The sequence below is a fragment of the Bos taurus genome, chromosome 29, assembly GCF_002263795.3.
Source record: "Bos taurus isolate L1 Dominette 01449 registration number 42190680 breed Hereford chromosome 29, ARS-UCD2.0, whole genome shotgun sequence".
Lineage (NCBI taxonomy): Eukaryota > Metazoa > Chordata > Mammalia > Artiodactyla > Bovidae > Bos > Bos taurus.
In genome coordinates this window covers 40,345,382-40,360,496 of record NC_037356.1, presented here as the reverse complement: position 1 = coordinate 40,360,496, position 15,115 = coordinate 40,345,382, and the positions used below count along the sequence as shown (strand labels likewise).

The following is a 15,115-nucleotide window of genomic DNA, read 5'->3' as shown; positions in this document are numbered from 1 at the left end:
ATATTAAAAATTAATAAAGAATCAGTATTAATTTTCTTAAATGTAACCAAAGTATTGCGATTATGTTACAGAATGTCCCTGTTCTTAGAGGATGCTGAAATGGCATAATAATGATGCAGTTTATTTTCATATTATTTTCATATAATTCAGCAAAAAACATGCATATATGCATAAAGAGGAATATGAATATGGCAAAATGTTGAGATTAGTGAATCTTGGTTAAGGATACACAAGTGTTTAATTCTTTCAAGTTTTCTGTGTATTTGGAAATTTTCAAAATTTAAGAGAAAACAAGGAAGAAATGAGGAAGATGCTGACAATTCATAAAAGTGTGTTCAGCCCCCCTGCCCAAGTATCTCACAAGGGTGATTGCCAATATTCGTCTGTTTCCTGGCATCAAGCCCTTTTGCCCGGTCTTTATTCTATCTGTGTCTAGAACAGACTGACAAAGCAACACTTTGTGCAGAGGAAAACTGGGCCTGGAGTCTTTTAAAAATGTCTGCACCCTGACCTTGCTCAATCAAAAGGGATGGCAGCAGAGGATCAGAGCAAGTACCTCTTCAGAGAAGAGATGGGTTGCTATTGTAGGGGCCCAGATCAGGCGGCGAGGAGCCTGGGGTCTGCTCTGGGCCAGCAGCCACCTCCGCCCCACCCCCGCCTCCATCTCCTCTGCATGTGAGAACCCTCCCGCCCCACGGTTCCGAGGGCCTGAGAAAGGGCTCATCAGGAGCCCCCAGAGGCCTTGGTGGTAAGGCAGTGAGTGTGTGGGAGTGCTAAGTCGCTTCAGTTGCGTCCAACTCTTTGCGACCCCATGGACTGCAGCCCACCAGGCTCCTCTGTCCATGGAATTCTCCAGGCAAGAATACTGGAGTGGGTTGCCATGCCCTCCTCCAGGGATCTTCTCAACCCTGGGATCGAACCTGCATCCCGGGCAGCTCCTGCACTGCAGGCAGATGCTTTACCCCTGAGACACCGGGAAGCCGGCCTGCAGTGAGCACAGCCTTCCAAAGTCAGAGCTGAGAAAGACCCTGTCACTGCTTCACCTCAAATGACACCACAGCTTTTGAGAAGCAAAGGGGAAGTTCTCGGTATGGCGGTTTCCTGACGAACAACGGCTGATAATAATGAAACAATCTCTACTCTGCCAAGCCATCGCCTCTTACCCAGCACCCACTGCCTCCCCCGACCAGGTCCAGGTCACATCTCCCAGCCTCGGCTGAGGAACCTGGAGGAGCAGATAAGACTCCTGTCCTGACCGAGGCCACCCCTGGGCCATCTCTAGAGGCCAAAGGAGAGGAAGGACCACAACGTGCCAGGTGGGGAGAAAGGAAAGTGGTCTCCCTTACCTCCCTGAAGCCTGAAGCCCCACTTTACAGATCAAGGCACTGGAGCCTGGGAAGGTGACATTCAAGTAGCAGTTGTTGTTTAGTCGCTCAGTCGCGTCTGATCCTTTTTCGACCCCGTAGACTGCAGCCTGACAGGCTCCTGTGTCCATGGGATTCCCTAGGCAAGAATACTGGAGTGGGTTGCCATTTCCTCCTCCAGGCAGTCTTCCTGACCCAAGGACCGAACCTGGATCTCCTGCGTTGCAGGCAGATTCTTAACCATCTGAGCCACCAGGGAAGCCCTGTTCATACAAAGGCCTCGATCAGCATGAGCTTCTTCCTCCTGAAAGTTGCCTTTTTGTGTGTCCCCTTGCAAGTGTCACAGGTGCGCCTCACAAGGTTGCAGGGGGCTCCCAGCAGCTGCTCGGTTAAAGCATCTGGCTCACACGAGGTAGGCCAAGGGGCAAGGTAGTACAGGCCAATCCACGTGTTGACTTTGGAACAAGAACTGAAAACAAGCTTTATCCTCATCTGACAGGGAGACTGGAACCAAAGACTTTCCAGGAAGGCCAGGGACGCAGGTGAAGGGGAGGGAGTGGCCAGTGGTTGGGTGGCAGACTTACCCCCAGGAGGGTAGATGTGTGTATTAGATGCTAGGGAGGTTACGTTGTAGATAAAGGACCAAAACACCCAGATTCCCAAATGAAAGATCTTCACCAGTTCCTGCTTCCACCATCTCCCGTTTCCCATGCCAGCCCTTTCTGCATGAAGAGATCCTCCCTGTCCAGCCACCATGTGCTGAGCAGAACTCACAGCTCCTCCTGCACTGACCACCAGGTGTCACGTCTTATTTCTGGCTGTGTCCACCTCTGCGGCGTGCTGTGTGTGTGTGCTCAGTGGTGTCCAGCTCTTTGCAAGACTATAGATTGTAGTCCGCCAGGCTCTTCTTCTGTCCATGGGATTTTTCCAGGCAAGAATACTGGAGTGCGTTGCCATTTCCTACTCCAGGGGATCTTCCAGACTCAGATCTCGAACCTGCGTCTCTCACGTCTCCTGCACTGGCTGGTGAATTCTGGGAAGCCTCCCACCTCTGCAGAGCAAGGTGAATCTCTAATCCAGCTTCCCACTTCTGGGCGCATGGCCAGGGACTGGGGAAGCTCAGGAGAAGCAAACTCAGGGCAGACAACACTGCCAGCAGTGGCCCTAGGCACAAGGATTCTGCAGAACAAGGGATTACAGAGGGAGATGCAGAGGAGGGACCCTTTGTTCTCAGCTGGATCCAAGGATGCTGACTTCCTTTCCACAGTGGGGAGATTTAAGCAGGATGAGGGCAGGGTGGGAAGCCCCTGTACCATGTCCCCTCCAAGGGAAAGAAGCAATGGAGGCTGGGGTGGGGGGCCCCACCCCGCAGTGTTCTGTGGCCAGAGGGCTCCTGACGAGAGGGTCCCTGCTGATGCCAGGCACAGGCAACCCAGGCATGAAGGGATTACAGCAAGGGAACACATCTCAGTAAAATGCTGAACATATCAGCAATGCTAGGGCTGGGTACCAGACCTCCCAGAGGCTACAGCCAGCAGGAAGTGGACTGCTCCCACAAAGATCTAGCTGAGGGGGTGGAGCTGTCTTCAAGAGGCACAGACACCAGAGGGATTTCATATAAATATCTTTTACCTTTGGCAACAAAGAGGTCACCAAGTTTCCTCTGCTTCCTGCTTCTTCTTTTCTGGTTTACTGAACTCCCTACTATGCGGACTGGTTCCAAATTGGGAAAGGAGTACGTAAAGGCTGTATGTTGTCACCTTGCTTATTCAACTTACATGCAGAGTACATCATACGAAATGCCGGGCTGGATGAAGCACAAGCTAGAATCAAGACTTGTTGGGAGAAATATCAATAACCTCAGATATGCAGATGACACCACTCTTATTCAAAAAGCAAAGAGGAACTAAAGAGCCTCTTGATGAAAGTGAAAGAGCAAATAGGTGGGGAAACAATGGAAAGAGTGACAGACTTTATTTTCTTGGGCTCCAAAATCACTGCAGATGGTGACTGCAGCCATGGAATGAAAAGACACTTGCTCCTTGGAAGGAAAGCTATGGCAAACCTAGTGGTAGTAGTAGTGTAGTGAAAGTCACGCAGCCGAGTCCGACTCTTTGCGATCCTATGGACTGTACAGTCCATGGAATTCTCTAGGCCAGAATACTGGAGTGGGTAGCCTTTCCCTTCTCCAGGGGATCTTCCCAACCCAGGGATTGAACCCAGGTCTTCCACATTGCAGGCGGATTCTTTTTACCAACTGAGCCACGAGGGAAGCCTATGACAAACCTAGACAGCATATTAAAAAGCAGATACATTATTTTACCGACAAAGGTCCGTATAGTCAAAGCTATGGTTTTTCCAGTAATCGTGGATGGATGTGAGAGTTGGACCATAAGGAAAACTGAGAGCCGAAGAATTGATGCTTTTGAACTGTGGTGTTGGAGAAGACTCTTGAGAGTCCCTTGGACAGCAAGGAGATCACACCAGTCAATCCTAAAGAAAATCAGTTCTGAATATTCATCGGAATGAATATTCATTGGAAGGACTGATGCTGAAGCTGAAACTCCAATACTTTGGCTACCTGATGCAAAGAACCAACTCATTGGAAAAGACCCTGATGCTGGGAAAGATTAAAGGGAGGAGGAGACAAGACGACAGAGGATGAGACGTTGTGTAACAGGAGGGAAAGGGGCAGGGCACAACTTTTAAAAGAATGACACAGCCCAAGGACACAACATAAACCAATTAGAATCAAATGGGACCAAAGTGGCAGACAAGACTAGATCTTAATCCTCAATTAACAAGTGAAATGACACACCCAGAGGTGCCATGACAGTTCCACAGCGCTGTTAAAAGACCAAGGAGAGGGCGGTGGCCCAAATCCTGGAAATCTCCAGCCCTTCCCGAAAAATAGCTGGAATAATCCTCCCACTCATTAGCATATGAAATTACCCAGCCTATAAAAACTAACCACATCAAATTTTGCAGCCGCATTAGCCCTCTGTGATGGCCCACACTCTGTCTGTGGAGTGTGCTTCTCTCTATATCTGAATAAATCCACTTCTTACCTATCACTTTCTCTCTCACCGAATTCTTTCTGTGATGAGACATCAAGAACCTAAGCTTCATTATGTCCTGAAACCAGGTACCATGGGTTTTGGCTGTTTCAAGCTCCAAGCAGGGTTTTGGCTGGTTTCGAGTTCCAGCCACATGGGTTCAAGTTCCAAACTGGATTTTGGCTAGGTTTGAGTCCCAGCCATGTGGGCTGAAGTCCCAAGCTGGGTTTTGGCTGGTTTCGAGTCCCAGCCATGTGGGTTCAAGTCCCAATCTGAGGTAAACGGTTTCAGTTGGATGGTATCACCAACTCGTTGGACATGAGTTTGAGCAAGCTCTGGGAGTTGGTGATGGACAGGGAAGCCTGGTGTGCTGCAGTCCATGGGTTGCAAAGAGTAGGACACAACTGAGTGACTGAACTGAACTATTATGCATGCTGGGAACCTATATACCCATGTGCAGGAGGCTAAGGGTCCCACAGTAATGACCCTGCACACCAGTAGAGTGTTCTGAAATTTAAAGAGTGACTCACCCACAGCCAATGTAAGCCTGATAATAAATAACCTTCCCATTTCATAGACCTGGAAAGTGAAGTTCAGGGTTAAGTGCCTTGCCTAGGATTCCTAAAGCTAGGACTCAAACCCAGGTCCTCTGCCTTTCAAACCTGCAGCATCCTGACTTGAGGAGGCCAGAGATTCATTCCATTTTCAAGCTGTCGCCTTTTCCCAAGAACAGCTTAGGAGAAATGAAAAGAGGAATGAATCTTGACCTCTTCTCACCTTCCCTGGGTTCCCAGAGGCGATGGATGCAGACAGGGCAGGAAGTCACTGTGACAATGCACAGAGGTGGGGCAGCTGGGGTCTAGAGGTAAAAGTTCCAGATTCAAGTCTCCGTTTGAAAGGAGAGAAGTAAATCCAGCAGGTGCACTCACTACCTTTTAGATATTCACCTTTGTGCCCAGGACCAACTTGGGGCTACAGAGATGCTGGGGAAAATGTGTGATGAGTAACTGTAAGAGCATGCTTAGTTGTGTCTGATTCTTTACCACATGGACTGCAGCCCACCAGCTTCCTCTGTCCATGGGATTTTCCAAGCAAGAATACTGGAGTGGGTTGCATTTCCTCCTCCAGGGGAATCTTCCTGACCTGGGGACTGAACTCGCATCTCCTGCATTGCAGGCAGATTCTTCACCTGCTGAGCCATCAGGGAAGCCTGAAAATGTATGATGAGTCTTTGTTAAACATGAAAAGTTCTGGATGGAGGGTGGGAAGGAGGTTTGAGATGAATTAAGAGTTTGGGATTAACACATACACACTACTATATATAAAATAGATAAACAACGAGGGCATTACTGTATAGCACAGGGAACTATATGCGATATCTTGTAATAGAATCTGAAAAAGTCTGAAATCTGTATGTATGTATATAACTGAATCACTTTGCTGTACATTTGAAACTGACACAACACTGTAAATTAACTATACTTCAATAGGAAAAAAAAAAAAAGTTCTGCAGCGGTGGACTCTGCCTCTGAAAGAGGAAAGACGCCCTGGGACACAGGCAAGGGCTCCCTTTGCCCACAGCAAGACAAAGACTGGAGAAGAGCCAGAGGACTAGAAGGGAAGAAACCCAAGGTGAAAACAGGAAGGAGTAGAGGAGGCGGGAAGGGAAGATGGGCTAGGAGGTCTCCCTGATGGTAGATCCTGATACTGGTCTGAGTGCTGCCAAGAGGCGCTTCCCTGGTGGCTCAGATGGTAAAGCGACTGTCTGCAATGCGGGAGACCTGGGTTTGATCCCTGGGTTGGGAAGATCCCCTAGAGAAGGAAATGGGAGCCCACTCCAGTACTCTTGCCTGGAAAATCCCATGGGCAGAGGAGCCTGGTAGGCTGCAGTCCATGGGGTTTCAAAGAGTCGGACACGACTGAGCGACTTCACTTTGCCAAGAGGGGCTTCCCAGGTGGTGCTAGTGGTAAAGAACTCGCCTCTCAGTGCAGGAGATGTTAAGAGATATGGGTTTGATCCCCAGGTTGGAAAGATCTCCTAGAGAAGGGCATGGCAACCCACTCCAGTATCCTTGCCTGGAGAATTCCACGGACAGAGGAGTCTGAGAAGCTCCATAGGGTCACAAAGAGTCTGAAGCGACTTAGCAGGTACGCTGCCAAGATAGCAAGGTTTTTAAACCCAGCATCAATGAGAGCTACTCACTACAGGCCTGATCTGTACAATTGTGCCTTGTGAGCTGTAAAAATGTAGTTTCATTTTTTACGCTTGAAAGCAGAAGGACCAAATGACAACTGCTTGTTCTTGCTCTTCGGTAACAGGAAAATCCCCTGTTGAGGCCCCAGATTATCTGGCTTCCTTGACTGCCAGCCTCCGGTGAGGATTCTACTGCATCTAGATTGGCTCAGAACAGTGCATTCGAGTGCTCCCAGGAAGCTGACCTCTATCTACCCATCAACCCTTCCCAAACTTTACAAGACTGTAAATACTCTCATTGCCCCCACTCTGAGGAAGTCCATGCCCAAGAGCAAAGCCACTTGTTCAACAGCCAGAAAGTAGTCTCTCCATTCCCAGCCTGTTCCCGTGTCCCTGGAGTCCCCTCTCCAGAGACACCAGACTTCCTGTGTGGTCTTTTTCAATTGTGGTCCCAAGCAAAAGAGAGATGGGGAGGGAGAGAGAGAGATGGGGAGAGAGAGAGAGAAAATCCAGTTGCTCACTCCACCATTATTTAACAAGATTAATGCATTTCATGCCCCAAAAGTTTTATCTCACAAGGCAGTAAGCTCTGGGCATAGCGATTCTGTGTCTTGCTACACCAAATAGACCTGGCATAGATTTTAAAAAGTTTCCTCCAAATTCCTCTTTGTTTACTTTACATTCCAGCTGTTACATAATCCTCACTCTTACACTCACTTCTCTGATAACGTAATATGTTAGAACCTTGTCTGTAGTCTATTACAAGTTAATCTCTAAAGGGATGTTTGCCTATAAACTTAAATTATACATAATGGCTCATTTCTGGGAAACTGCTTCCCAGGTAATGAACATTGAGCTAAAATATTAATACCTTTGTTTAGCTCCCAGAAAACCTCCTGACCAAACCTGTGAATGACTGCAGGGAGGAAGACACTAACACATCCCCTCATGAGGCTAATGGAAACCAGAACTGTTCGACTTTACTCCTTCCCCTTTAAGTATAAAAGGATCCTGAATTCTAACTCAGGCAAGATGGGTCTTTGGGGCAGGAGCCCACTCTCTTCTCAGTTTGGTGGCCTTAGGTATAAAGTTCTTATTCCTTGCCACAACAACTGTCTCTTGACTACTGGCCTGTCATACAGTGAGCAGTACAAGCTTAGACTTGGTATGTTGCAGTAAATAATACTCCATTGCATTTATCTAATGCTTGCAGTTTATGAAATGCCTTGCCAACCTAGGAAAATATATTTATTTAACACTATGGAATAAATGGGCTTCCCTCTCCCTGGTGGCTCAGACAGTAAAGAATCTGCCTGTGATGCGGGAGACCCAGGTTTGATCCCTGGGTGGCGAAGATTCCCTGGAGAAGGAAATGGCAACCCACTCCAGTATTCTTGCCTGGAGAATTTCACGGACAGAGGAGCCTGGCGGGCTACAGTCCATGGGGTTGCAGAAGAGTTGGACACAACTGAGCAACTAAAGAACAACAATGGAATAAACAGACCAATCCACCAGACCAATCCACGGGCTTTTGACTTTTCTAGGAAACTTTTCAATGAAGGCTCAACCATGGGCAGGAACCTTCAGAACTTATTAATGAAGTCATGGCAAGACTCCAACCAAGAGTCAAGTCTTTACTTGGGAACTCCTCTTATGCCACCTCCTCACAGGGTTGTATAAAGGTCCCAATGAAATAATAAACTGATGGTACTTAAAAATCTTATACCCACTTAAGTCACGATCACTTTCACAGCCCCAAGGGCTTAAGCCAAGTTCACAAGCAAGTAAAATGGTATGGGGCCAAAAGCTATCACTGACCCTCTGCTGGTCAAAGCAAGGGGCCAAGTAACAGCTTAGATTATAGCTGTCTGACCTGCCCCATCCTTTGATTCTGCCTGTCCCAAAGAGATAGAAGAGGTAGGGAGATGTAGAACCCCACCCACTGACAGGCCCATAGAGCTTGAACAGCAAAAGCCCAAACAGGTCAGCATGCCAGACCTCCAGGTGGGATGAGCTATGTCAAGTTGATCCCTCCCTAGTCACCTCTCCCAAGTTCTCCGCGCTGTCACACCTCTGCTTCCGGCTCACTGCCACCAAGGGTGGTCCCTTTCTTTCCTCCCTGCCTCTCTGAGTTCAGGAGGAGGTGGGGGTGCTGTGCAGTCACAAAGCTGCAGGTTTGGTGCCTAAAGTTGAGGGTGAGATGGGCAGCCTTGGCTCCGGGAAGATCCTAGGGCGCCCCTACCTCTCCCAGGGCAGGATGAAGGAAGGGCATTCTTGGCAGGATTTGGGAACACAGGACCATTGAGCTGAAGTCCCACAGTAACCTCGGGTGCAGCCGGACCTGTTGCCCAAGCCAGCCTAGTGCTGCTATATCGTCCCGTCCCAAGGCCCCCTCCACCTGGGCTTTGCAATCTCCAGCCCTTTTTCTTTCTACTAGTTTTCCATCAGCACCGCCTCCTCCCTCCCCTTCAAGAACGCCGATCTCTGCGGGAGGTGGGGGCGGGGAGGGGGGGGTCTCGGTAGTCTCTGAAAGCGTGGGAACAGCAGCTACCAGGCGGGGTCTCCGAGGCAGCCATTGCGGACCGTCTGAGACTGGAATTCCAGCAGGAGCGAGACCTGGCCGAGGACTAGCTTTCCTTCCCCGCCCCCTTGTCTGGCCGGAGAATGGGGGACGCGCGCCGAGTCCTACACCTGGCTCCTCTCCCGCTCCTCTCCGCTGGGTCCAGGGGCGGCCATCTTCCACGCTGGGGGCGCCAAAGTCCCAGGGTCCCGGCGCCCCGCTTTGGGGGTCTCGGGCTACGGATGAACCCGGAGGAAGGAACGGACGCAAGGGTCCGAGCGCGCGCGATAGATCCTGCACGGATCTCCACCGCTCGGATCTGCCTCCCGGGCTCCAAAATCCGACCCCCACGGCACGCTGACCCAACTGCGCCACGGAACGAGGATTCGGAGCGGGAGGTGAGCGCCGTAGACACTTTTCCTTCCCTCCGGGACGGCCCCCCAAGCTCCATTCGGCGCTGGAGGTCTTGTCTGACGCCCTGGGACCCACGGCTCCTGCCTCCCTCCTGCAGCGGAGAAGGGTGGCGGGAGAGGCCCCAGGCCCTTACCGTAGCATCTTCCCCGGCATAGTGCCCGATGACCCGCTGGCCCCCGGGGTGCCGGCTGGACCATTTAGTGATGTTGTAGACCTTGCGATCGATGACCAGCCACTTGTCGGTGCGCAGGTTGTGCTTCTGAATCTCCTCCCAGCGGAAGGTAGGCATCGGCGCCTCAAGCTCGGTGGCCCCCTCGTCCTGGTTTCCCCCCTTCCCCATGCTGCCTGCTGACCGGGTGGCCCAGTGCACTGCGGTGAGTGCTGTCCGGGCCCTTCTCCTTTCGGCTTTTGTCTTCTCCTCCTCCTCCTCCCACGACGTCCCCTCCCCCAGCCTCCTGGCCTCGGCTCCGGAGTATCCTTGCCTTCCTCTCCGCTTCCAAGTGCCCCCAAGCGGTCCCCTCCCTCCAGCCCTCCCTCCGCCCCCCTCCCCACCCCCTACCCCCAGCTTGCAGTGGACTTTTGCCTGCAAAACTCCTGGGTAGCTCAGGGCCTCGAAACCTCCTCTGCCCGCCCCTCCGGCTCCCCCCGCCCGGGGCTCCGCATCCTCCCGCGTTCCCCTCCGCCTGGGTTTCCACAGTGATCAGCAGAGCGCCTGCACCAATCCGGGCGCGTCGCCCCTCCTGCCATTGGCCCAGGAGGATCTTTCGAAGGCCAGCGGGCTGGGGCAGCGGTTCCCGGCTCCCCCGCCTGCCCGGCCACGAGGAGTCCAGAGGGGCCGGGAGGCCGGTTACGTGTCCGAACTCCTCCCTCCCCCCACTCCAGCCCGGGGCGCCCGAGGAGATCCCAGGGGAGCCTTGCAGGCAAGAGGGGGCGGCGGTTGGGGTTCCGGACGCTGACGCGCACGCCGGCGACCTTCGCTCCCGGGTGTGCACCTGATGCCCGCACAAAGAGGGCCGCGCGGCTCCGCGCGCTTTGCGGTGGGGACCAGCCCGAGGCCGGGCTGGCGGGCGCGCAGGCGCGGCCAAGCCGCCGGGCTGGCTATTTCCACTGGGACCAGCCTGGTTAGGTGACGCCCTCCCCTAACCCGCTGGAATCGGGACTCCAGTATCTCCACATTGTGCTCGCTGTCCACACTGGCGCCCTCCTGCAGCCTCCCTGGGGGAACGCCAGCCTGCGGCTGCTCAGGGCTCCAAAGCCTGTAATCAGTGGATCTTAGAAAAGAATTGTGGAACCTCTGATGTGCTTCCTTGTGTTCGGCGCCGTGGTGGGGAGAGGACGGAGGGGGACGCAGTGGTGGGGAGAGTAGGGACGCGAGGACTTGGTTCTGGCCCTGAACTCAGAAATCTCGCAATTGGGAAGACATACTATGGAAACAATACAGGACCTCATACGATGAACTGTTCAGTGTTGTTATACAGACTCCGGGAGATAAAGATGCGGATATCAAAAGAATAGACCTATGCAGGCTCCCAGCGCTAATGGACCGAGCTGCTTGGGATTATTGCCCTAGGGAAAGGATTGCCTGGCTTAGAAAGCTGAATTCCTCTACCCTCCCAGGTTTTTGCCTAGTCTAATAATTAAAATGATATAAGATATTATCAGGAGAAAAACATTTAATAATATGTATACCTCCTGTAGGGCTTCCCTGAAGGCTCAGATGATAAAGAATTTGCCTGCAATGCAGGAGACCCAGTTCTGATCCCTGGGTCTGGGGAGATCCCCAGGAGAAAGAAATGGCAACCCACTCCAGTATTATTGCCTAGAGAATTCCATGGACCGAGGAGTCTGGTGGGCCACAGTCCATGGGGTCACAAAGAGTCAGACAGGACTGAGAGACTAACACTTCCATTTTTCACACCTCCAGTATATATGTGAGACCTCCAGTATACATGTGAGATACTCAGAAAAGCTGAGTATCTCCCTGAAAATGGCAGAGTGGAAGCTCTTCGCCCTAAATATCATCTTCAGTTAAAAAAAACAAGAGATGTGGGACTTCTCTGGTGGTCCAGTGGTTAAGAATCCACCTGCCAATGCAGGGAACACTGGTTTGATTCCTGGTTGGGGAAGATCCCACATGCCTCAGAGCGACTAAGCCTGTGTGCCGCAAGTATTGAAACCCTGGTGCCCAGGGCAGGTGCTCTGCAACAAGAAAAGGCACTGCGGTGAAAAGCTGGCACACTAGAAGGAGGGGTGGCCCCCACTTGCCACAACTAGAGAAAGCTCATGAGTAACAACCAAAGAGCCAGTGCAGCCAAAAGTAAATACATATGTATTTAAAGCAGAAGATATAGGATTTCCCTGGTGGTCCAGTGGCTAAGACTCCGCTCTTCCATGAAGGGGGCCAGATTCCATCCCTGGTCTGGATCCCACATGCCAAAGCGAAGAGTTCACATGCCACAGCTAAGTCCCTGCCCAGCCAAATAAATAAATAAAAATAAATATTTAAAACAACAAACAAAAATGCTGGGGGTGGAGACCTATGGAAGGTCACCAGGGAAAGCACAGTAAACAAGGTTAGGTTTTGTGCGGATCTGAGGTTTTATCTTCTGCACTGGACATGAGTTTGAGTCAACTTCGGGAGTTGTTGATGAACAGGGAGGCCTGGTGTGCTGTGGTCCATGGAGCTGCAAAGAGTTAGACACGACTGAGTGACTGAACTTAAGTGAACTCTGCACTGGTAAGTGTTTCTAGAAATAAGGTCATCTTCCTCTTCCTGGTACACTGAGGGAGATACCTTACAGATGGAGATTTCCCCTGTACATGTGAATGCCTCTTACAAAAGGGTAACTTCTACTCAGTTTTCAGAGTTTCTCATGGTCTGCAGTTTCTTAAAAGTAATCAGCCTGAAATAGCCCTATGCCAAAGAGTTAAATTCTGTGGTGGCAAATTTTGTTCCCGTATAGCAGAAAATTCCTTTGAAAATTTTCCAAGATGTCTCACAGCCCAGAAACTAAGTTGATAGATTGGTCCATACCACATTGAACCAGTTTCCCAATGGTGAGAATAGGTCAGTTCAGTTAGAGTTACATATCTCATTTCAGGAGGTAAGTGATGGAACTGGGTCCCCAAAGTTAGCTCTATATTGTACAGGAAATCAGGTATTTAATAAGAGGAATTTCTTTTTCTTTTTTAACTTTTAATTTTGTGTTGGGGTATAGACGATTAACAATGTTGTGATAGTTTCAAGTGAGGGACTCAGCCACACACGTATATGTATCCATTCTCCCCAAACTCCTCTCCCATCTAGGCTGCCACGTAACACTGAGTAGAGTCCGTGTGCTAAACAGGAGGTCCTTGCTGGTTATCCATTTTAAATCCAGCATCGTGTACAAGCAACCATACGTTCGTTCTCCAAGTTTGTGAGTCTTAAGAGGAACTTCTAAGGAAACAAAGTGAATGATTGGAGCAAGTTGTAACCCAGTGTCTGAGTCCTGAGAGCATCCAGTGAGAGCTGATGTCAGTTCTAGATGTCAGGCTTAAAGCATCTTCAGATGGAGGGCAAGTGGTGGCAATCAGATTCTCCTGATTCGCAGTTTGAATGTCTGATGATATCATCAGGCATACTGGTAGCCCATCAAATTTTTCTGAATGGCCCAGACAACAAACACAAAGAAGATTGTCTAAATATGAGCTATTGTGGCAATTTCTCTGAAGTTTATATCAAGTCATTCAGTCTGTAGGGCTTCGAGGAAAAGAGCAGCTTTTGTTCTTAGTGATTCCAAGTTAGAAGGGTGGGAGAAAATTGGAAAGTTTAGTTTGGAACATCATAACCAGATATTGAAGGAAACTAGTAGAATTCAGGATCCAGTTCAGTTCACAAGTAAATAACAAAATCTCAAAGACAATGAACAGCACTAGAGTCTGATATCTACAAAGGTGTGCTACTGAAGCAATTTTTCTCTTTAAAATCACCCTGTTCAGTCACTAAGCTGTGTCCGACTCTTTGCAACCCCTTGGACTGTAGCACGCCAGGCTTCCCTGTCCTTCACCATCTCCTGGAGTTTGTTCAAATCCGTATCCATTGAGTTGGTGATGCCATCCAGTCATCTCATCCTCTGTTGCCCCCTCTTCTGTCCTCAATCTTTCCCAACATCAGGGTCTTTTCCAATGAGTCGGCCCCTCGCATCAGGTGGCCAAAGTATTGGAGCTTCAGTATCAGTCTTTCCAATGAATATTCAAGGTTGATTTCCTTTAGGATTGACTGGTTTGATCTCTTTGCTGTCCAAGGGACTCTCAAGAGTCTTCTCTAGCACCACAGTTCAAAAGCATCAATTCTTTGGCACTCAGCCTTCTTTATGGTCCAACTCTTACATCCATACAAGACTACTGGAAAAACCATAGTTATACGGACCTTTGTCGGCAAAGTAATGTCTCTCCTTTTTAAGATGATGTCTAGGTTTGACATTGCTTTTCTTCCAAGGAGCAATTGTCTTTTAATTTCATGGCTGCAGTCACCATCCACAGTGATTTTGCAGCCCCCCAAAATAAAAGCTGTCACTGTTACTGCTTTTTCCTCATTTATCTTGCATGAAGTGATGGGACTGGATGCCATGATCTTAGTTTTTGGAATGTTGCGTTTTAAGCCATCTTAAAATCACCTTAATTTCTACCAAAGATAGACAAATTAAGACCAATTTGTTTGCAAAGGAAGTATAGCCTCATCAGACTTGGCCAGATCATCTACATAAGTGCAGCAAGAATAGTGATTGATCATGTAGGCTGTCTAAAATCTGGTTTGAGGGAACTTTACATAAGGAATCTTCAGAGTGAAATTTTCACAGCTTCTTGAGGTCAAGAAGCCAAGTCAAGGACCAGCCATTGTGAAAATTAATTAACAGAAACCTCATTTAAGATGGAGTTGGGAGGTCAGAAGAGGGAGCTCTCATGCCCCACCATTCAATGTCAATTGCAAACCCGATACAAAGTACTTTGTATAGTCCATGGGGTTGCCAGTCAGACAGGACTGAGCCACTTGCACTTTGCATCTCCAGCAGAAGAAGGTTACTACTTAAGGCCCAGCAGGAGGAAGGAAGAACTTCTCCTTGCCCTGCAACAGCCCAGGCAACGAGAGACTGTCACAACTCGGCCAATGAAAAGCCACTACATTTCAAACTTCCTGTTTCTTCCAATGGACTCCTTGCTTATACCAGCCCTCCCACCTTCCCTTTCTCTTCTATCAAAGAATGATTTTGAAACTGCTAGGTGGCGTTCAGCAAGAGGCAAAGTGATAACTAAGAAGTGATTTATCAGATTAGGACACTTGTGGTGCTTACAAGTGGGTAGGAGAGAGGATACTGTACCCTGAGAACTTAGTGGGCTACAGTTTTATAATCAAAGGAAAAGTGTGGGGGGGGGGGGCGGCGGGAAGACCACTTTATTCTTCATTCTTGAGTAGACGTCACGATTCCATCATGAGTTCCTCCTCCAGGTTGGACAGTGGAGTTTTCATATCCCTACATGGTCAAGC

General features: G+C 49.6%; 2 protein-coding genes across 3 annotated transcripts in view; one reads left to right on the top strand and one right to left on the bottom strand.

The window, feature by feature from the left end:
• Positions 1-9,955, bottom strand: part of FADS2 (fatty acid desaturase 2) — a 37,018-nt gene extending 27,063 nt beyond the window's left edge. The window contains 1 exon segment of one of the 2 annotated variants that reach the window (NM_001083444.1): positions 9,722-9,955. In NM_001083444.1, the coding sequence (NP_001076913.1) occupies positions 9,722-9,928 (207 nt within the window). In that variant the 5' untranslated portion in view covers positions 9,929-9,955. 2 annotated transcript variants of the gene reach the window in all.
• FADS1 (fatty acid desaturase 1) overlaps positions 9,279-15,115 on the top strand; it is a 107,183-nt gene continuing 101,346 nt past the window's right edge. The window contains exon 1 of the mRNA XM_005226961.5: positions 9,279-9,572. Within this exon, the coding sequence (XP_005227018.1) occupies positions 9,279-9,572 (294 nt within the window). The remainder of the gene's footprint in view (positions 9,573-15,115) is intronic.